The 24,091-nt window shown below is 43.9% G+C and overlaps 1 protein-coding gene across 1 annotated transcript in view; it reads left to right on the top strand.

The window, feature by feature from the left end:
* rttn (rotatin) overlaps positions 1-24,091 on the top strand; it is a 221,600-nt gene that overhangs the window by 152,546 nt on the left and 44,963 nt on the right. The window contains exons 34-36 of the mRNA XM_055634871.1: positions 861-949; positions 2,328-2,445; positions 6,777-6,975. Of these exons, the coding sequence (XP_055490846.1) occupies positions 861-949; positions 2,328-2,445; positions 6,777-6,975 (406 nt within the window). The remainder of the gene's footprint in view (positions 1-860; positions 950-2,327; positions 2,446-6,776; positions 6,976-24,091) is intronic.

The following is a 24,091-nucleotide window of genomic DNA, read 5'->3' as shown; positions in this document are numbered from 1 at the left end:
TAATTGACTGTACTTAATAAGCATTATTGTCTGACTTTTATTGCTCTCAGGGGACCAGTACAATTCAGTCCTGTTTATGAGCAATTGCAATTGTATATTCAACAGACAAGGCCATTTATGATATTACAACATAGTCCCGGAACCATTTTATTTAAACTTTTTATTTTTGTATCTTTGAATAACAATTCAGTTTAAACTCTTGCCTTGAATTTTTTTAGTTTAAATCTCTCACACGAAGTGAATTTACCGAAAACTCTGCTTTAAGTGCCGAATGGATCAGGAGGACACATTATTTGTCATTAGCGTAATGCCAATACTGCAATGTTTCCATTATATGCTGAATAGTTATCGTGTATCATTCATATAATACATAACACGTCATACCAGGGAGGGTTTTTTTAATTGTAAATAAAAGTCATTAAGATTGAATGTTATAGAAGGAAGCACTGTGTAAATAGGTGGGTTATTTCCTGGGGGGAAATAAAGAGTAGCTTTCTCAATGTAAAAGGGATGCAAATATTTGTAAAAATTAACGAGCATAAAGTCATTGACTGGATTTTGATCTCTTTGTACACTATGAAATGGTCGGAATGTATGGAGAATCCTTTTCAGGAGGCAACTTTCAAAGTTTTCAATATGATAAGATTGATGAACTGAACATTACCAACTGTTTTTACAGTCTGTAAACACAAAGGCATGTAAATGTACACAAGTGGAGGTATGAGGTTATAAATATATATTGACTGCACTTGTGGAATCAACAAGATTCTGTACATCGTATACCTGCCACTATTCATAAATATAAATCTACATTTACAGATGGATTTGATAACCAGTGATATTTCATTTTCTATCAACAGATACTGACTCACTGCAGTATTGGAGAGCATCATCCAGTCTATCAAATCACAGTCAGTTGTCAAGTTTTCCATCAACATCAAGTACTGTGGTGTGTAACAGATCAATGAATGGAAAAAGTATTTCTGAGCACATTTAATTGATATTTCTTGCTGCAATTTTAGGAAGTATTTTATACCTATAGAAATGACATGTCGGTGTTACTATTGGATTTAGAAAATAACCAAAATATCATGAGAAAGCTTCAAGGTACAAAGAATGCATTACTCATTGAGCCATGAATAGTATGGGTTTCAAATGCTTAGCTTTGAATTTGTTTTTGAAAGATAGTGAACTAACATTTTTAATTTGTTTGGGTTGTACATATGTGCACTGCACAACAACATTTTTTGAAAATGCTTTTGTTAATGACCATTGGAAATTATTTTCAAGGATTCCCAAATCCATGACTTTCCTTTCTTGCCATAGAGTCATAGATACAGTGTGGAAACAGCCCCCTTGGCCTTATGTGCCCCACCTGCGTGCATTTGGTCCATATCCCTCCAGACATGTCCTATCCATAGAAACATAGAAATTAAGTGCAGGGGTAGGCCATTCGGCCCTTTGAGCCTGCACTGCCATTCAGTATGATCATGGCTGATCATCCAACAGTATCCTGTACCTGCCTTCTCTCCATACCCACAAGGGCCACATCTAACTCCCTCTTAAATATAGTCAATGAACTAGCCTCAACTACCTTCTGTGGCAAAGAATTCCACAGATTCACCGCTCTCTGTGTGAAAAATGTTTTTCTCGTCTTTTGTCTAACTGTTTTTTAAATGTTGGGATAGTCCTCAACTACTTCCTCTGGCAGCTTGTTCCATATATCATTTGTGTGAAAAAGCCCTTTGTGCATTTAATGTATGATGGTGCACGGCCATGTGCAATACTGTCTATTGGTGCTTAAAATATGCTACTTTTCACTACACTGGTGACCAATAGGTGCTTCATGCTTCATGCATAAGAAGACCTTCGCTCCACATGTGAGGCTATCTATGGCATTCGGGGACATGCCTGAGCAAGTCTCAGGCTTGATAATTCACCTCGGCTGCATACTTATCTCACAAAGTATCAACACCATAAAATCCACCAACTCTACGTCCATTCCTGAACCTCTAAATATCAAACCAACCTTTGTCACACCCCAATCCTTTACTAATCCAATACTCCACTCCCCTGATTGCTGGATCAACCTTCTTCACCACCTCAACACCATTGACTGCTGCATATATCATTGCCTTTTCCCAATCATTAGCCCAAGCATTTCCCGAGTCACTGATCAGAACACTATCTGATGGCCTAGTGCTAATGCCCAGGTCCAGACATCAATTTTGGTTGAAAAAAACATAAAAAGACAAAGTTAAATAATGACGTTTGCATCTTCACAGTATTTGGTATTGGTTTATGCTTCCTAACTTTGATAATTGCAGATTTTGCCAGTCTCATCCTTATCGATGGCTGCATCTGATTTCCATGGTCTGCTGCAAGCGTCGGCTGTGTCTCCTATTCCTATTCATGAATCTCCCATCAACAGGCTGACAGCTCAAGGTAGGATAAGCTCCCCCACTTTGTGTAAAACAGACCACGGGGTCAATGGGTGGCGTTTCGGGTCGAGACCTTTCAGACTCACTCTGAAGAATGGTCTTGGCACGAAATGTCTCCCATTCCTTCTCTCCAGAGACGCTGCCTGTTTTGTGCGTGGGAGCTTGGGTGCGTTCCGCAAGCACCGAGACGGTAATAAATAAAACGTCTGTCCCCGCGGCCGGGGTGAATCGCCCGGTGTGGGTGTCGGGGGTTCGGGGGTCGGGGGGGGGGGGGGGGGGGAGGAATCACCCTGGTGTGGAGGTCGGGGTCTGATGGCGGTGCATCGCAGTCAGTGACTGTGGGACGCTCCCCGCGGGTGGAGACGGAGGAGAGAGAGAGAGGGGAGGGGGGAGAGAAGGGGAGAGAGAAAGGGGAGAGAGAGAGAAGGGAGGGAGAAAGTAGGGGGGGGGGGGCGGGGAGGGAGTGGAGGAGAGAGAAAAGAGGGGAGCGAGAAGGGGGAGACGGGTGCGTGGGGTTCATTTTCCCACACAAGCCATAGGTGACTGGACAATCTGAACCCATGCACCAAGTTGAAAGCGGCCGAAGGTGTGCATCCCTCGGGACAGCCCCCACTCTCCCACGGCCACCCTCCGCGGGCTGTGGGTCGGGTGGAGCGGAGGTGTGGGACAATGATCATGCCTTCACAGTGATGTGATGGATGTGGGGGTCTGGACCAATCGCTGACAAGTCCCGCCCCCATGGCAACGTCATGTCCGTTATTGGACTTTTCTGTAGAGCGGCAGTCGGTCCTTTGACCTGTAGGCGATGCCGCCTTTCGGGTAGGTGACGTTTCGACAAAGCGGCCATTCAGTAAGTTTGCTTTTAGGCGACGCAGCTTTTCGGTTCGTTGGCTTTTAGGTGTACCGCCCTTTCGGTTAGTTTGCATTTAGGCGTCCCATCCTTTTGGTTAGTAGGCGTTTTCGTCTTGGTAATGTTTCGGTTTATTGGCGTTTCGGCCTCGTTTCCATTCGGTTCTTTGACTTCGACTTCTTTGTTTCGGCCTCTTGTCTGACGGTGCCACGCCCACACATGATCATATTGAGTGGTGGTGCTGGCTCGAAGTGCCGAATAGCCTATTCCTGCAACTATTGTCTATAACGGGCACCTTTTCTGTACTAGAGTTTACCTTTCCATCTCGTCCCAATAGCAGGAAATATCCAGATTCAGATTCAGATTCAGATTCAATTTTAATTGTCATTGTCAGTGTACAGTACAGAGACAACGAAATGCATTTAGCATCTCCCTTGAAGAGCGACATAGCAAACGATTTGAATAAAAAAAAAAAAAATAATAAGTGTCCGGGGGGGGGGGGGGGGGGGGTGATTGGCAGTCACCGAGGTACGTTGTTTAGTAGAGTGACAGCGGCCGGAAAGAAGCTGTTCCTCGACCTGCTGGTTCGGCAACGGAGAGACCTGTAGCGCCTCCCGGATGGTAGGAGGGTAAACAGTCCATGGTTGGGGTGAGAGCAGTCCTTGGCGATGCTGAGCGCCCTCCGCAGACAGCGCTTGCTTTGGACAGACTCAATGGAGGGGAGCGTGGAACCGGTGATGCGTTGGGCAATTTTCACCACCCTCTGCAATGCCTTCCGGTCGGAGACAGAGCAGTTGCCATACCATACTGTGATGCAGTTGGTAAGGATGCTCTCGATGGTGCAGCGGTAGAAGTTCACCAGGATCTGAGGAGACAGATGGACCTTCTTCAGTCTCCTCAGGAAGAAGAGACGCTGATGAGCCTTCTTGATCAGAGTAGAGGTATTGTGGGTCCAAGAGAGGTCATCGGAGATGTTGACTCCCAGGAACCTGAAGCTAGAAACACGTTCCACCTCCGTCCCGTTAATGTGGATGGGGGTGCGCGTGCCGCCTCTGGACTTCCTGAAGTCTACAATGAGCTCCTTGGTCTTCTTGGAGTAAAGGGCCAGGTTGTTGTCAGCGCACCATGCTGCTAAGTTCTGGACCTCCTCCCTGTAGGCCAGCTCATCGTTGTTGCTGATGAGGCCAATCACCGTTGTATCATCTGCATACTTGATGATGGTGTTAGTACCCAACAGGTGTGCAGTCTAGGTGAAGAGGGAGTAGAGGAGGAGGGGGCTCAGCACACAGCCCTGAGGAACGCCGGTGTTCAGGGTGAGGGTTGAAGAGGTGTGCTTGTCTAACTCACAGACTGGGGTCTGTTGGTTAGAAAGTCCAGTATCCAGTTTGCAGAGGGAGGGGTCGATGCCCAGGTTACCGAGTTTGGTGATCAGTTTTGATGGAATAATGGTGTTGAATGCTGAGCTGTAATCGATGAACAGCATTCTTACATAAGTGTCTCTGTTGTCAAGATGGGAGAGGGCGGAGTGAAGTGCCGTTGAGATGGCATCCTCCGTACTCCTGTTCTTGCGGTAGGCAAACTGATAGGGATCCAGTGTGGGGGGTAGGCAGCTTTTGAGGTGTGCCAGGACCAGCCTCTCGAAGCACTTGGTGATGATGGGGGTAAGTGCAACTGGGCGGAAGTCGTTGAGGCTTGCCGCAGTGGAGTGTTTTGGCACTGGCACGATGGAGGTGGCTTTAAGGCAAGTGGGGACAACTGCTTGGGCAAGTGACAGGTTGAAGATGTCAGTCCAGACGTCTGTCAGCTGCGCAGCACAGGCACTGAGCACGCGCCCGGGGATGCCGTCAGGGCCAGCAGCCTTACGTGCATTAGTCCTACTCAGTGCCACGTACACGTCGTAGGGGGTGAGTGTGAGGGGTTGGTGATCGGCAGATAGCACAGCCTTGATGGCTGTCTCTAGATTGTCCCTGTCGAAGCGGCCATAGAAGTGATTCAGCTCCTCAAGGAAGGAGGCGTCGCTGGATGTGGGGGTGATGTTGGAGGGTCTGTAGTCCGTGATGGCCTGGATGCCTTGCCACATGCGTCGGGGGTCGGAGTTGTTGTTGAAGTGCTCCTCAATCCTGAGCTTATGGCAGTGCTTGGCCTTCCTGATGCCCCTCTTCAGGTTAGCCCTGGATGAACTGTAGGCTCGAGCATCGCCTGACCTGAAAGCGGTGTCCCGTGCTTTCAGCAGTAGCCTGACCTCGCTGTTCATCCATGGCTTTTGATTCGGGTATATGGTCACCTGTTTGAGGGAGGTGACACTATTGATGGTGGAGTTTATAAAGTCCAGAACAGAGGATGTATAGGAATCAATGTCCGTGTGAGAGTCAAGGGTGGCCTGGGCTGCAAACGCCTTCCAGTCAGTGTTTCCAAAACACTGCTGAAGTGTGAAGTCCGCTTCCTCTGACCAGACTTTAACTGTCCTTACAGTTGGTTTAACCCGTCTGATGAGTGGGGAGTACTTAGGGAGCAGGAACAATGAGACGTGATCAGACTGACCAAGGTGGGGGAGGGGGATGGCTTTGTAAGCTTCAGCCATATTGGTGTAGACTTTGTCCAGTGTCTTGTCTACTCTAGTGGGGAAGGATACATGTTGGTGGAATTTGGGGAGTACAGTCTTCAGGTTGGAGTGATTGAAGTCACCCGCAACAATGAAGGCTGCCTCGGGGTTGTGCGTCTGTTGTTTGCTAATGGCAGTATGCAGCTCTTTCATTGCAAGCTTGGCATTAGCATCAGGAGGGATATAGGCTGCAGTCACAACAGTGGAGGTGAACTCTCTGGGCAGATAGAACGGTCTGCATCTAACCAAGAGGAATTCAAGGTTAGCTGAGCAGTGACTCTCGATGATGGTGGAGTCCGTGCACCATGCTTTGTTTACATAAATGCACAGACCCCCCCCTCTGGTCTTACCAGAGTCTGATGTCCTGTCCGCTCGCAGTAAATGACGCCCCGATAGCTTGGTATGAATGAAATATGAATATTCTATCCAAACTTTAATAGAAGTTGAATGCAACTATTAAATGTCCCAATAACCTCTACTCACAGAAATTAATCATGCCTTCTAAAATGTGCTAAGGCAATTTAGTTAACATTTAGTTGGCATTTACCCAATTGTGTCCATTCAGCTCATGACCATTTAAAATTTCACAATTTCACAAATCTTGTATATTGTCTTTAGGGTTTCCATGTTTGTAAATCTAATCTCAACAAGGATTTAACTGTTTGCTTGCTGTTTAGTAGGTTATCGTGTAAAGCTTTCAGGATGTTTTAATTGAGTATTAATCATGATAAGTTACATCTCCTCATGCTTCTCAACCAATCTATAGACTTGTTTGTCTGTTCACATATCATAAATGTGTGAGGCAAATCGGTCATTGTTTGCTGTGTATTATTTTAACTTTTCATAAATGCCTTACTGCATCTTTCTGTTTTCTTCTAATAAGGCCAGAGTGAATCAGAAGTCACAGAATCTCTGCACAGTGAGAATTCCCATGATTCTGAACTTTTATCGGAGCAATGCGCAGTTGTTACCCTTCAGTTCTTGTCAGCTGTGTGCAGCTTGCTTGCCAACCTACTGGCAGTCATTCCAGAAGACACATTAACTGCATTCAAGCAAAACCACCTTCTTGTAGCTTTCAATGGGTGAGTGATTTTTGTAAAGTTAATTGGAAATTATTAAATTTGCTCGAGATTTCAGATATTGGCAGGAAGATTTGCCCGAGGAGAACCCTTTGTTATGTATCACATTTTGGAATGGTGTCTTGATAGCTTGTGAGGGTGAAGTGGTATACACATCATAGCAAACAATGGGAATACTAGGCTCTCAACTCAACCATTGAGTTTAAGAATGAGGAAGGAATAATAGTTAAAATAAAGACAAATTGCTGGAGTAATTCAGTGGGTCAGGCAGCATCGCTGCAGAACATGGTTAGGTGATGATTCAGGTTGGGACCCTTCTTCAGATTTTTGTGTTGTAATGGTATTGATTTATTATTGTCGTGTGTACCAAAAAGCTGTGTTTGCATGCTATCCAGTCAAATCAAATCATACTTCAGATTCTATCCAGTACAGAGACAACAAAATGCAAATCATACTTGCATGAGTAAATTGGAATGAAAGGAGATACAGAAAAAGAAACTGAGAAAAAAGCTACTTTGAGAAAAGTAAAGCAAAAAAGCAAATAAAACGAAGCAAAAATTAATTGTCTGGCGCCTAGTGAGAATGGGACTCCGCTGTTCAATCATCAGTTGGTGGCCCCATCTGATCGCTTGCCAATTTAAAATCTCAGTTGTGTAGGAAGGAACTGCAGATGCTGGTTTAAATCGAAGATAGACACCAAATGTTGGAGTAACTCAGCGAGACAGGCAGCATCTCTGGAGAGAAGGAATGGGTGATGTTTCGGGTCGAGACCCATCTTCAGACTGACCACTATCTCCATCTGGATGGCAACTCATTTTGATTACTGAACCAAGCATGGAAAAAGATAAGAATTAGGAGTAAGTCATTGTTGATCTTACCCACGGCTATTTTCTGGCACATTTATCATTTATCCCTCCATAATCAAAAATCTATCAATGTTGGTTTTGAACAAACTCCATGACGAAGCTACCATAGCCTTCCATTATAGAAAATTTCCATTATGGAAAACAGTACCAACCACAGACCCCCAGGATGTCACCCTCCCAGACAGCCTTAATACCTCCTACACCAGGTTTGACAGACTGAACACAGACACCCCCTCAAAAGCCCCCTGCAACCCCACGGACACTGTCTTTCAGGTGACACCCACACAGGTCCTGAAAGCTCTGAGGCAGGTGAACCCGCACAAGGCTGTGGGACCAGATGGCGTCCCTCCTAAAGTTCTGAAGGCCTGTGCAGAACAACTCACTGGAGTGTATGTAGACATCTTCAATCTGTCTTTAAACCAAGCAGTGGTCCCCCGTATTTTTAAATTTTCCACCATTGTACCAGTTCCAAAAAAACCAAACCCATCCACCCTGAATAACTTCAGGCCAGTGGCACTCACGCCAGTTGCCATGAAGTGTCTAGAAAAACTGGTTCTCACACATATCAATCACATGATCCCGGCACGATCGACCCCCTCCAGTTCACCTACCGCCCCAACCGCTCAGTGGACGACGCAGTGGCCATTGCTCTACACCACATCCTGCAACACCTGGACAGCAGAGGAACATACGTCAGAACGCTGTTCCTGTTTCATTATGTTCTGTCTCTATCTGGACGATACATAATGGACGATTAAAGCAGCTTTGCTTACTTGAACTTTATTGGCTTTGTGCAGTTCATCTCTCTGCCTCTGTACCCTTATCTGCAACTGGGCCACAAGCCCAGTGTCACCTCTAAAACAGTCCCCCGTACAACAGTACTTAAATAAACAATCCTATTGTTACATCTTTCTTTTTCTTTTTTCAAGTTAAGTCTCTTCCCCTTAGGTATTCTAGTGCAACAAACTTGTACCATATGCTCTGCTCATTTACAACAGATCTAACAACATAAGCAATAATAAATCAACAGTTCAAAACATCAGTTTTTTCCCACAAGTGCATAAACAACACATTTTCATTTCTTTTCTTTTCCTTTCATAGTCCATACTCTAATCACTGAGTATAGTCTGTCAGGTAGTGGGGTCTGATAACTTGTCGACCTGACCTGGTGACCGTGCCTTGGTTCTCTGCTGGGCCATCTGGCGGTATGGCCGCCTCAGTCACTGTTGGTGTGGGCGTGTTTTGTGTTGGTGTGAGCGTGGTGGGATTGTGTCTGAGGTGGCGACGATTTCGTCTCAGAACACCTCCTGACTCTAACTCCACCTCATACGATCTATGGCTCACCTGTTGGACCACTCTCGCTGGTCTCCAGCCCTTGTGTGTATCACAGGGCTGTACTCTCACACTGTCCTCTCTTTTCAGAGTGTCCATGTCTTTTGCTGTGCGGTTGTAGTACTTTTCCTGTCTCTGTCTGTTGTATTTCAGTCCCTGTTCGTCGTGTGTTACCTCTGGCTTCAGCAGAGTGTCCTTTGTGGGAAGCAGGGTCCTGGTCCTCCTGCTTAGGAGTCTCTGTGCCGGGCTTGTGTTGAGGCCCTGGCTCGGTGTGTTGCGATGATCCAGCATTGCCAAGTACGGATCCTGTCTCGCTGCTGCAGCCTTCAGCATCAGGCGCTTGGCTGTCTTTACTGCTGACTCCGCCTTCCCATTACTCTGCGGGTATCCCGGCGACGATGTACGGTGTTCAAAACCCCACTTCTGGCTGAAGTGCTGAAACTCTTGTGATGCATACTGGGGTCCATTATCCGAGATAACAATGTCCGGAATCCCCTGTCGGGCAAAGTGTGCCTTGAGTTTTTTGATCACTGTGTTGCTCTTAGTGTCAGGTAGATAATCGACCTCCCAAAAGTTTGAATAATAATCCACTGTTATCAGATAGTCTTTATTGTGAAAGGAGAAAAGGTCCGTTCCTACCTTGGCCCAGGGTCTGCTGGCCATGTCATGTGGATGTAGTGTCTCTCTTTGTTGCCTTGGGTCCACTGACCTACATATGTCACATTTGGCGATGAAGGTCTTGATCTCCTCGTTCATTCCAAGCCAGTATACACACTCCCTCGCTCGCCTCAGACATCCTTCTACTCCCAGGTGAGAGGAGTGGATCCTGTGAGTGATGTCCACCCTGAGTGCGTCAGGTATCACGGCTCTGTCCCCTCGGAACACTATGCCGTCCTGGAAACTCAGTTCATCTTGGAACGTGTGGTAGTGCCTGATGTCACTTGGTAGGTCCTTTTTTCTCTTGGGCCACCCTGACAGAATTCTGTTTACCACACTCTGTAACTTTGTGTCATCTTTTGTTGCAGCCCTGATGGCACTCAGCCTCTCTGCTGAAATGGGTAGGTAGCTGACCATGTTCACAGTCTCGATATCTGTCTCACTCTCTCCCTTAGTGCTCTCTGGTAAGTATGCTCTACTCAGCGTGTCTGCAAGTAGCATATCCCTGCCTGGAACATAGGTCACACTAATATCATACTGCTGCAGTCTGAGTAGCATTCTCTGCAGTCTCTTAGGTGCACTAAGTAATGGCTTTCTGTGTATATTTTCTAGAGGCTTGTGGTCGCTTTGTACTGTGACCTCTCTACCATAAGTATACTGATGGAACTTTTCCATCCCAAACACTATGGCTAAGCATTCTTTCTCTATTTGGGCATAGCCCCTTTCAGTTGGTGTGAGTGCCCTACTACCAAATGCTACCGGTTTACCTTTCTGTGTCAGGGCGGCCCCCAGTCCCGTGTCAGATGCATCACACTGAAGTGTCAACTCCTCTTCCTTGTTGTAGTACTGTAGAACTGGTGCTTTAGCGATTTTGTCTTTCAGTCTTTGAAACGCCCCTTCTTGGATGTCCGTCCATTCCCACATGTTCTCCTTGCGCGTGAGTTGTCTCAGAATCTCAGAGTCATCTGAAAGGTGGTCATAGAACTTCGACAGATAGTTGACCATCCCAACTAATCTCTGTACCCCTTTCACGTCCGTTGGCCTTGGCATCTCTCTGATTGCCCGTACTTTCTCCGGGTCAACCCTCAGTCCCTTGGCCGTGAGCAGATGACCTATGTAGGGTACCTCTTTTTGTCTGAGCTTGAATTTGTCCGCGTTCAGCTTGATGTTACGCTCTCTGCACCTGGTTAGAAAGCGTCTGACTTTCTCGTCGTGGTCCTTTCCTGCCTCCTCTTGTGTTGCTCCTTCCCCCGTGATTAACACATCATCTGCTATGACGCAGACTCCTGGGAGGCCCTCCAGGGCATGCATGAGCTTTCTTTGGAACACTTCCGGTGCTGGGCTTATTCCCATCGGCATCCTTAGCCAACGGAAGCGACCAAATGGGGTGGCGAATGTGGTAAGGTAGCTCGACTCTTCCTCTAGTTTGACGTGCCAGAAGCCTTGCTTCACGTCGCAGACTGTGAATACTTTTGCCTTTGACATCTCCGGCAGGATGTCATCTATAGTTGGGAGTGGATAGTGACTTCTTTTTAGTGCCCGATTCAGCGGTTTTGGGTCTATACAGATCCTCAGCTTCCCATTAGGTTTTCTCACTGCGACCATGCTACTGATCCAGTCAGTGCTGCGTTCCACTGGTGTGATTATCCCTCTTCTCTCTAGATCTTTGAGTTCCTCTTGTAGAGGTGTCATCATAGCTACAGGCACTCTGCGCTTTGGCAGTTTCACTGGCGGTACTCTGTCATCTATCTCTATTCTATATTCACCCTCCATGCAGCCATCTCCAGTGAACACATCCTCAAACTCTTCATTTATTTTGACCATGGTCACGGATTTGCCACTTTCTCCCTTTGTCACTGGGCTCGGCTCTGTCTTCACTATGTTGTCTATAGCCAGAATATTCTCGTACTGTACTTTTATCAACTTCATTGCCTCGCTGGCTTTTCTGCCCAGTAAAGGGATTCTGCTACTCTGGTCAACCACTTGAAACTCTAGTCTGTACAGCTTGTTGTTTCTGGGGTTTCTGACCTTGACCTTACATGTACCCAGAGGAGTCAACTTGGTCTTGTTATACATCACTAGCACTTTATCAGTGTGCTCTAACTGTGTGTCTGGGTTTAGTAGATCGATGGGGATGATATTACAGGTGGCCCCACAGTCTATCTGGAAGTCAACTAACTTTTCCCCTATCTTCATTCCTGCAAAGAGCTGCTGGCCCTGACTGTGGCTGTTTTTAACCTGGTTTACAGTTTCATCCTCTCTATTTGCTTCAGTTATACAGTTGACATCCTCATAAGAGTCACTGTCACTAGTCTGCTCTGTAACTGCATGCACTTTCTTAGTTTTCCTACTGCTCGCTTGTCTTGATCTGCACTGAACTGCAAAATGATTTTCCTTCCCACACCTCTTACACTTTTTCCCAAAAGCTGGGCATTTTTTCTTATTCCTCTCGTGTGTTCTACCACAAAACTTGCACAGTATCTCATTGTCTTTTTGTCTCTCTTCTGCCTGTTTCAGTGCATGTACCTCCTCCACTGTCTGTCCTTGCAGTGTTCTGCTATTCTCCCTTGACAGCTCTGTAGCTCTACAAATGTGCAGGGATGTCTCAAGAGTCAGCTTCTCTTCCCTGAGTAATCTCTCCCTCAGTGCTGAGCTATTTGTACCACACACAAGTCGGTCTCTAATCAAAGAATCTCTAATGTCCCCAAAGTTGCAACTACTAGCAAGTATTTTCAAGTCTGTTACATAGCTGTCCACGTTTTCATCCAATCCTTGGTTCCTCATGAAGAATCGGTACCTTTCCACAGTCTCGTTTACCTTTGGGCTGCAGTACTCGTCCAACTGTATGATCATTGAACTAACTGTGGTCCTCGCTGAAGGGCTAGCACTCGACAAAGTTGCCCAAAGTTCCCTGCCTTTTTCTCCGATGAGATAGTAGAATAGCTTGACTTTTGTGGTCTCTACGGCGTCTGGCATGGTAAGGTCTATGTACAGTGTGAACTCCTCCTTCCAACTTTTCCATGACTTTGCCAAGTTGTTGGAGTTCAAAACCAAAGTTCCAGGGGGTCTTAGTCCTTCCATCGCTAGCTAATGTTTTTTTTTTTTCTTTCATAGACAATTTTCGACGTCCACCGCTGCCACCATGTTTCATTATGTTCTGTCTCTATCTGGACGATACATAATGGACGATTAAAGCAGCTTTGCTTACTTGAACTTTATTGGCTTTGTGCAGTTCATCTCTCTGCCTCTGTACCCTTATCTGCAACTGGGCCACAAGCCCAGTGTCACCTCTAAAACAGTCCCCCGTACAACAGTACTTAAATAAACAATCCTATTGTTACAGTTCCTGGATTACAGTTCGGCCTTTAACACCATTCGCCCGGGCAGGCTGACTGAGAAGCTGACAGACCTCGGCGTCCCGACTCCCACCTGTAACTGGATCTTGGATTTCCTGACTGAAAGACCACAGGTGGTGAGGATGGGAAGGAGGGTGTGTGCAGAGCTCACCGTCAGCACAGGATCACCACAAGGCTGCTGTCTCAGTCCCAAACTTTTCACCCTGTACACACACGACTGTGTCTCCACCCAGGAAAATACCATCATTATTAAGTATGCGGATGATACCACCATCCTGGGCCTCATCAGGGGGGGGGGGGGGGGGGACAAGTCGGGCTACAGCAGTCTGGTGAACGACATTTTTTTCACACAGAGAGTGGTGAATCTCTGGAACTCTCTGCCACAGAGGGTAGTTGAGGCCAGTTCATTGGCTATATTTAAGAGAGAGTTAGATGTGGCCCTTGTGGCTAAGGGGATCAGGGGGTATGGAGAGAAGGCAGGTACGGGATACTGAGTTGGATGATCAGCAATGATCATATTGAATGGCGGTGCAGGCTCGAAGGGCCGAATGGCCTACTCCTGCACCTAATTTCTATGTTTCTATTCTTGTCTATGGTGAGGTGAACGATCTAAGCCTCAACACAGACAAGACAAGAGAAATAATAATGGACTTCAGGAAAAATCCACCCACCCTGCAGCCCCTCATCATCAAGGGGACTGTGGCGGAGAGGGCTGACAGTTACAGATACCTGGGATTACAAGTAACATCAGATCTGAACTGGACTTTGAACACTGCTGCCACAGTGAAAAAAGCCCAGCAGAGACTGTACTTCATCAGGCTGCTCAGAAAAGCTGGTCTGCACTGTCGCCCTCTCACCCAGGTCTACAAAGGACTGATAGAGAGCATCCTCACCACAGGCATCACGGTGTGGTATGGAAACACCACACAGACAGAGAGGAATCCTGGCTCTGCAAAGAGTCATAAAGACTGCAGAGAGGATTATCAGAACGGAACTCCCCTCCATGGACACAATCTATACACAGCGCTGTCAAAAAAGAGCAGAGAGAATCATCAGAGACACACTACATCCAGCTCACTCCCTGCTCAAACACAAAAACTGCACATACAACCTCAGGCACAGACGAGCGGACAGCATCGTCACAAACAGAACACGCTTTTTTAAGAGCTTCTTCCCTGCCACAGTGAGACTCTTGGCCAAAACAAAATGAACTGATGTCCTGACCTACCTCATAGCATATCATATTATATTATATATATTATATTGTCTCCTGGGCCTGTGCAATTTACAATGCAATCAACACTTTTTATATAGGGTTTGTGTAATTTACAATGCTCTCACTTTCCCCTTTATATAGGGTTTTAGGTATTTTCTTTCCTTTTTTAGTTCTAGAGAAGTATATGTTTTTATAGATTATGTGTCTTCTGTGTGTCTTTTTAACTTGACTTGACTTGACTCTCTGAACAACCGCACAAGAGTTCCTATGTGTGTAAGCACAAATGGCAAATAAAGTTTTTGACCTTTGACCTTTGAATTTCTAGAGACTCATTGCCTTCTGAGTGGAGAAATTTCATATCATCTGTCCTAATCGCCCAACTATGACACCTGATTCTAGACTCTATGGCCAGATGAAACATCCTCCATGCATCATTTTAATAAAATGCTGCCCTTTTAATTGATATCTCTTGATAATCTGTCTTCAAAGAAATACGCTTCTCAATCTTATCTATAAGAACCAGCAGCTTGCTATCACAGGAACTAGTCTGTTATATCTGGGCTGCACTACCTCTATGGAAAGTACATTCCATTTGAGGGTTTTTCTGCACAGGAATATGCTATATAGAAATATATTTTAAATATTATTTTTAATTCTTTACATGTTACTTTTTAAAAAAAACTCAATTGTTGAATATATTTGGGAAAAGGGACATGCTTGTATTTTGCATGCATAATATCAAAGATTAGATCAACCAATGACTACTTTCATAACACAAAAGCATTCTGTTATTCTTACTACATCCTTCAAATGTATTAGAGTATTTTAGGTAGCATTTCCGTTGCCTTATTCCCAAACCCCAACAAGTCATCAAAGTATGTTAGTTTTTTTTTTGTTATCAGTGTAACTGTGGCAAAGCAGAGGGTATGCTGTTCACAGCATGCCCCAGTTAAATCTCTTCAACTCACTGAAAATGGATAAACTCACGTATTGCGACAATATGATTGCTTGAGTGTATCGAAGAAAATCGGTGATGTTGCCGGAACTGGAAAATATGACGGGTAAAAGAAAATTGGATACATTGGGATTAATTTCTCTTGACTTTGGATGCAGAGGGATAAATTAATTGAGGTGTGCAGAATTTTCAGACGCCATCATAATGTGGTGAGAAAGAAGTTTATTTCCCTCAGCCAAAAGATCATAAACATGAAGCACAAACTTAAAATAATTGATACTGTCCTCAACTACCCTCTGTGGCAGAGAGTTCCAGAGATTCACCATAAAATAATTGATAAAACTCGAGAATATCAGGTACTCACTTCAACATTCAAAAGGAAGGTTTCAGAAAGCGTGGGGACCTTTTTTAAATGCGTTCCAGGCTTTGTAAATGCTTGATCATAACTTAAGTCTACCCATTCACTTATCGTGGAATATTGTTGGGACAGGCTGATATTTGCATATGCTCACTGGCAGTGACTGGGGAGGGATTATTTTTGGTATCTTGTTTTTCTTTTATTGTTGTCTTGTTCTATGTAGGCATAAGTTGTTTTTTATTTATTCTTTTTGTACACTCTGTCTGTAACAAATGGACAACTTTGCACTTTGTTATGTCATGAAAACTAAATTAAAAAGATTTTGATTTAAAAAAAAAAATTGATAAAAAGATTCCAAGAGTTGAGAGAAAGAAAATGTGCCTCAGAGGATACTGAAAGCCTGAAAGGATTAGGAGGCAGACATCTTTTCTTCCTTTAAAAAAGTACATTGATACAGTGCCCTCCATAATGTTTGGGACAAAGACCCATCATTTATTTATTTGCCTATTTACTCCACAATTTGAGATTTGTAATAGAAATAAAATCACATGTTGTTAAAGTGCACATTGCCAGATTTTAATAAAAGGGCATTTTTAAACATTTTGTTTCCACCATATAGAAATTATAGCAGTGTTTATACATAGTCCCCCCCCCTCCCCCCCATTTCAGGGCACCATAATGTTTGGGACACAGCAATGTCCTGTAAATAAAAGTAGTCATGTTTAGTATTTTGTTGCGCATCCTTTGCATGCAATGACTGCTTGAAGTCTGCGATTCGTGGACATCACCGGTTGCCGGGTGTCTTCTCTAGTGATGCTCAGCCAGGCGTTTTGGGGGGCTTGTTTTGCGGGATAGTCCCCTTCAGTTTTCTCTTCAGCAAAAAAAGGCATGCTCAATTAGGTTCAGAAAGGGTGACTGACTTGGTACTCATGAATTGACCAATTTTTAGCATTGAAAAAATATTTTGTTGCTTCAGCAATATGTTTGGGATCATTGTCTTGCTGTAGAATGAACCGCTGGCCAATGAGTTTTGAGGCATTTGTCTGAATTTGAGCAGACAGGATGTGTCTATACTCTTCAGAATTTATTATGCTACTACCATCAATATTATGCTACTACCATTAGCAGTTGCATCATCAATGAAGATAAGTGAGCCAGTACCTTCAGCAGCCATACATGCCCAGGCCATAACACTCCCACCATCGTGTCTCACAGATGAGGTGGTATGCTTTGGATCTTAGGCAGTTCTTTCTCTCCTCCATACTTTGCTCTTGCCATCACTCTGATATGTTAATCTTCATTTCATCTGACCACAAGACCTTGTTTCCAGAACTGTGGTTGCTCTTTTAAGTACTTCTTGGCAAACTGTAACCTGGCCATCCTATTTTTGCGGCTAACCAGTGGTTTGCATCTTGCAGTGTAGCCTCTGTGTTTCTGTTCATGAAGTCTTCTGCGGACAGTGGTCATTGACAAATCCACACCTGACTCCTGAAGAGTGTTTCTGATCTGTCGGACAGGTGTTTGGGGATTTTTCTTTATTATAGCGAGAATTCTTCTGTCATCAGCTGTGGAGGTCTTCTTTGGCCCGCCAGTCCCTTTGCGATTAGTAAGCTCACCAGTGCTCTCTTCTTAATGATGTTCCAAACAGTTGATTTTGGTAAGCCTAAGGTTTGGCTGATGTCTTTAACAGTTTTATTCTTGTTTCTCAGTCTCAAATTGGCTTATTTCACTTTCATTGGTATAACTTTGGTCCACATGTTGTTAAATAGCAATAATAGCAAATAGCAAATACCCTTTAATAAAATCTGACAATGTGCACTTTAACCACAGGTGATATATTGAGAAATCTCTGTTTATACCTGCATCCCAAAATTATGGAGGGCAATTATATAACATGTGCACCTGTAGCAATTACAGAAAAACAGGCTTCTGTGAAGCCATGTGGATATGACAAACATTATGGTGCCCTGTAAAATGGGGGGACTATGTGAATCTCAAAACACAGCTGAAATTTCTACATGGTGTACAGACCTGAAAAATTCTAGCACAATAAAGATCAGTGTACACTCTTAAAATCATCTGAAAATCTGACAATGTGCAATTTTAACCACAGGTGATATTTTTCTATTACAAACATTTCAACTTTGTTTGTTAAGTGGGGAGAGGCAAATAAATAAATGATGGGTCTGCCAACCCAAACATGTATGGAGGGCACTGTATTATATACTTAATGTGCTAAAACCTATGTAACAACGTACAGAAAACACAAAAGGCTTCTCGGCTGAATAGGTTTTTCCTGACCACTTGGATATGACAAACCTCTATGGTCCCTTTCTGTGCTGTAAGTTGCATCAATTCAGTCCTGTGAAAATACTGCAAGCTGTGAATCTCAAAACTCAGCTGACATTTCACCTGCTTTTTTTCCAAGAGTTTGTACAGACCTGAACAGATGGGGTTGTTATGAATTCTGAGCACAATAAAGATCAGTGTATTCTCTTAAATCATCTGAACATTGTAACTTGGCTCAATTCATCTGAGATCTTAATAGGCAATTGTCCTGTCCCTATGCGGTAGAGAAAGAGTCATTTATTATTTCAATTTCCCTAAGCATAACATTTGGCCTGTAGCCAACTTTGTTTGGCAACACAATTCTGGGGGATCATCGTCCAGATCTTTGCTTTTCAACATAACTTGCATGGAAGCTAATGCCAACCCTCTCCACCTGCCTGTTGAGGTTCTGCTGTTGGAATAACTTGAGTCACACACCGTGATTAAGATCCAAAGACTTTATTAACGTTACAGCATGGGTAACTTCATCTTAGCACGTTACTCTAAAAGTGAGAGAGAAAGGGCAGGAAGGCTTTCTGTTAAACTAGTGGGCGTAGCTACAAAGTATGTCACTGATCTACATCCTCCCTCTTAAAGAATGAAATGTCAGTCCAAAACCATTGACTAAATAAGACGTGCATGGTAATTGATAATAAGCTGGAGGAAAGTCAAACATAGCCCGGGTACTTCACGGTGAACTTGCAAACACGACCAGCACGTGTGCGATGAAGACCATCTCCGTATTTCCCCATCGAGGACAGAGCCGGTGGCTTCACAGGTGACGGAGGCTGAACCAGCATTCCCCGTGATGAAACGGGGCTGTGGCGCAGGCGGAGAGGGCATCGCCACTGGCACAGCAGCCGTTGCAGAAGTTGTGCTGGTGTAGGCGGATCAATGCCGCTGGACACGGACGGAAGTACACTTGTACGGTCAGGATAATATGGAGGTGGAGCTGGCTCATTCACAGGCAGGAAATGTTGTCTGTTACACCTGTAGGTGCCGCCATCGGCACTGACCAGATATGATCGTGGGTCAGAAGCAATTCCAGAAATTACACCGATATGGTCATGGCCTTTGTCAGTCTGCAAACAAACCACATGCCCCTTGGTTAATGGTGGCAGTGGCCTACTTGTCTTGTCATACCACTGTTTTTGAATGTCATGCTTTTGTTGTAACCTGGACTGGACTTCCGATGGTGGAACCACCTGTGGTATCAATGCCTGATCCACCACAGGCACCGTGGCTCATGTCTGCCTCGACAATAAACGTTGAACATGTGAACCCAAAATGGGGTCGCGGGAGATGTTGTGTAAGTTGAGTAGATCCAGGAGCACGTCAGAATTTGCTCTGTACGATCGTTCCATGAGATGTTTGGCACTCTTAACAGCCTGCTCAGCTAGTCCATTCAACTGTGGATATTCAGGGCTGCTGGTGATGTGGCGAAAACCCCAGCGTGCAGCAAATTCCTTGAAGCGTTGGCTGGTAAATTGACTGACATTATCAGATAACAGTATGCACAGAGCTCCATGGTCTGCAAACCATCCTGAATACGAATCGACAAGTACCAGGTACTGCTTACCATGTCACTCAAATATGTCAGTAGCCAGTGTAGACCATAGCAGTGCAGGAGCCGGATGTGAAAGAAGTGGTTGGTTTTGTTGATGAGGTGCCAAGTCACGCTGCACAGGACGCCACATTCTCGGTGATGTGTTCGGCCACGCCAGGCCAGTTAAAACATGTTTCTTGCCCGTAGGATGGTAGCTTCAGCGCCTGGGTGCCCTGCATGGACAGCGTTTAAAATACATCATGACTAGCTCTCAACAATATATCCCTGAAATCGCACCCGATTGGCAATGTGCTTTTCACGTACTGATATACATCTCCACCGGTTTCTGTGCAGCGAAGCAGGAATCATAGCCTTGTGTCCTTTTGTCACGAAATGGCAGCGGAATGTTATAGTGTTTGTGACAGAGGCAAGCGACGGTAAAGTACTGTCAGCAGCAGTGTGGGCAACCAGGTCCTCCACACAGGAAGAGGGAATAAAAGACACAGTCATTACGACAAAGTTATCATCCGGCGAGGGCGGACCCTCACAGGTGTTCCGCGATGCTGCCTGTCCCGCTAAGTTACTCGAGCTTTTTGTGTCTATCTATCTTATTGGTTTATACTCTCTAGAATTCTTAGGAGATCTGGACACCAGCCGGGTCTCTAGAATCTTTAGGAGATTGGTTGACGCTATACTCTCTAGAGCTTTAGGAGATCCTCTTCAAATACACGCCACCGTTTATACTCTCTAGAATTTAGGAGATTGAGAGCAGGGATCTTATAGAAAACTTACAAAATTCAATTAAGGGCAAGGACAGGCTAGATGCAGGAAGATTGCTTTCCCGATGTTGGATTAAGATCCAGTCCAGGACAAGGGGGGTCACAGCTTAAGGATAAGGGGGAAATAGCTCCCTTTAAAACCGAGATGAGGAGAACTTTTATTCACACAGAGAGTGGTGAATCTCTGGAACTCTCTGCCACAGAGGGTAGTTGAGGCCAGTTCATTGGCTATATTTAAGAGGGAGTTAGATGTGGCCCTTGTGGCCAAGGGGATCAGAGGCAGGTACGGGAAACCTTTTACTGAGTTGGATGATCAGCCATGATCATATTGAATGGCAGTGCAGGCTCGAAGGGCCGAATGGCCTACTCCTGCACCTAATTTCTATGTTTCTATGTCTATTAGTTGACGGATCATACAAATTCTATGCTATGAAGTAAGAGTACTCTGAAACACAATGGCAAGTTAACACCTAGAATTGTGGTTATACCCTCTCTTTTAGCCTTTCTCTCACGGGTATCGAGAAGTTGCTTTAAGATCCTCTTCTATACAGGTCAATTGCCTGTGTGGTGGAGTTTACAGTGGTGAAGCTGTCATAGCTTTCAGTGCATGAAATGAAAAGTCTTGCAATCAGACTAGTATAAATATATTTTCCATTATTTGATGCATGTAATTAAATAACTTTAGAACCCAGGAAGGAGATCAAATTATAGGAATGAAATAATCTTTTATCTTAAAGTATCCACATTCAACCCATCCAACAGTTAAATATTAATATGTTTCTAGACAGGAAGATCCACCCACGCTTTTACTCCATTAAATGTTTTGCTCGCCATTTGCTCACCACTGTCTCTTCCACCCTCTTCATGCAGCCTTAGACACAGTCTTTAATCGGTTCCTTTCACCGCTATAACCACCACAGAGCAATTAAAGCCTGCAAATAAAGTGGTCACTGCTTTAAACTAGGAAATGTGCAAGATCATTTCTACATCAAAAACTTTCAACAGCAACGTGATATTGATTCGCCACTTTAGTTGGATTATGTTGATTGTGAGGTAAATATTGGCCAGAATAATATGGATAGCATCAATACCATATGGTCTTGTACGTCTGTTTAACAAGACAGGCCTTAGTTGTAACATAGAAACATAGATCTAGACAACCTGTGCCACAGTGCAATGTTTCCTCCATACTGTACTTGTTTGTCAACCTGGATTAATGCATTTACAAAAAGCAGGACAATCCATTTCTGCTAGTGATCTCTGAAGTTCTCGTTCCAGACCTCTGAAGGCTATTTCCAAATGTTAGTAATGCAATGAAACATGTTAACCGTGCCAACACGAGTCATACACACCTATTCAACCGTGCCTTTAGGACCACAGTTGCCTTATCATTGTCTCAAATCCTCGCTGCCACCTACTGCATTTATTATATCCTTCCACCTGTGATTCTCCTCTCTTCATTGATAAGTTGTTAATAGACACATAGACACACTTTCATTTTAAAAGTATTGTTCTACAAATTGGGCTTAGGTTTTATTTTATCTGGAGTTCTCTTTTTCTTAGTGGTTAGAAATTAATTTTAAATGTCTCACATTATTTATGTGTTCGTAGCAATTCTCTTCTTCAATTTTGCACTTGATTCCAGCACGGCTACAAGCTCCAGACATTGCTGTAGTTACAGCTTTTGAAGTTGGTTCACATAGAGGCCCAGAAACTCAGATTTGCAGTGCTTCGTGCAAATGGTTACACGTTTTATTATCTCTAAAGATAAGAAATCAAATAAATGTTTAAGCAAATGTATAAAACAAAGTATCACTATGTATATGAGATTTGGTGTGACCATAAGAATGTTTTTATCATGCACTTGTTCTCTATAATTATCTATTTAAAATGTTTCAGACATCAAAATTGAAGACATATGTCCTTTTAATGGGTACACATTTGCACATATGAGCAGCAGAAACTGATTATTATATTTTGCATTGATTTAAACATGACTCATGCCATCAATTCATGTTATTAGCCTATCCAACTGCTTTGCATTAATACTTTGTAATTGTGTACAAATAGATGCTTGTTTTGTTCTATTTTGTGTTTGCTGCCAATAGAATAACTTTGGATTTTGCACTACCATGTTCCCCCTGAATTATAGGACATGACAATTCGATGGGAACTCTGAAGATATTTTGACACAATGTTAGTGTTTTTGCCCTTGGATTAAACTGATGTGGATTTGGAGCCTAAATCATTAGTTTTCTTTAGTTTAAAGATACAGTGTGGAAACAGTGCCCTACAGCCCACTGAATCCATGCCAACCAGTGATCCCTACACACTAACACTGTCCTATACACACTAGAGCCAATTTTTGCAATTTTACCAAACCAATTAACCTACAACCTAAGATAGACACAAAATGCTGGATTAACTCAGCGTGGAGAACAAACAAACTCCGTACAGACAGACCCAGGTCTCGAACCCGGGTCTCTGGCGCTGTAAGACAGCAACTCTATCACTACACCACCTTGAACAGATTTGCTAAATTTGACATTTAAATGCAGCAAATTCAAATGCCATCACAAATCTCATTAGTAAGTGATTTCCAATGGGAAATCATGGATGAACTGCAAGATCCACCTGCTAGTAAAGTCCAGGTCTGAGGCTTTCAAGTCTGCTGATCCCAACCTACACAGGGAAACTAGGTAAAGCAATTCCTGACCAAGCTGGACTCCCAGAATTACCACATGCACATCGTCGATTGTGGCAAAACGTGCATGCGATAACAGACTACAAAGTGAATTTGGACAAAATCAATGGCAACAACTCATCCGATGAGTTCAATGCTCATTTTAAATAAAAGGTCAGTGTAATGGCATCACCACTGGGTACACCTGTACCTAATGTCGCCACCACAGTTGTCTGATTAGCTTACTGGAAAGTATAGCTGTGGCCTGAATGGCCTTGATCCACCACAATCCTCCTATTTCCACCACAGGTCCATGCAGACATCAACCCCCTGGCCCTACACTCATCCCTGGAACATCTAGATAACATGGACATATATGTCTTGCTCCTATTTATTGAATATAACTCTTCCTTCAACACCATAATACCAACCAAACTCGTCTCCAAACTCTCCACTTCCCCCTCTGCAACTGGTGACCTGGCAAATACGTTTGCCCTTAGCTAACAGCACTAAAACAAATTTGTACTGTTTACATCATTGTTTATGTGATCTTGTGTATGAATTATCTTTAAAGTTTGCTCTCCTACAACAATGCATGAAATATTTCAATAGCTGTGAAATCCATGAGGTGACATGAAGTGAAGCGTACTGTACTATTGCATTTTGATCTTTCTATAAAATGGATTGAAAATTGTGGTTCTGGTATTATGTATTGGTTGACGAATGTGGTGGTATCCAACATAGCCATCTTTGCTGGATCTCATACAAACATATGAATTAGGAGCACAATCTGTGTGTTTTACCCATTGAGCCTGCTCTGCCAGAAGCAAGATCAGGATTGATCTGCTTATAACTTAGTTCATAAAGTATCAATTTATACACAACTTTGTATGGGATCTTGATAGTCTTATCAGATAGTCACAAAAACTCAGGCTTTTGTCCCACGTTTCTACGATGTTGAAAGAGAAAGATAATCTTAAATTGAAAATTAAAAAGCAGAAGAAAATACTTTTAATTTTGACCGAAGTTGTCCCATGCTCAAA

The sequence above is a fragment of the Leucoraja erinacea genome, chromosome 4, assembly GCF_028641065.1.
Source record: "Leucoraja erinacea ecotype New England chromosome 4, Leri_hhj_1, whole genome shotgun sequence".
Taxonomy (NCBI): Eukaryota; Metazoa; Chordata; class Chondrichthyes; order Rajiformes; family Rajidae; genus Leucoraja; species Leucoraja erinaceus.
This window is presented reverse-complemented; position numbering and strand designations above follow the sequence as displayed.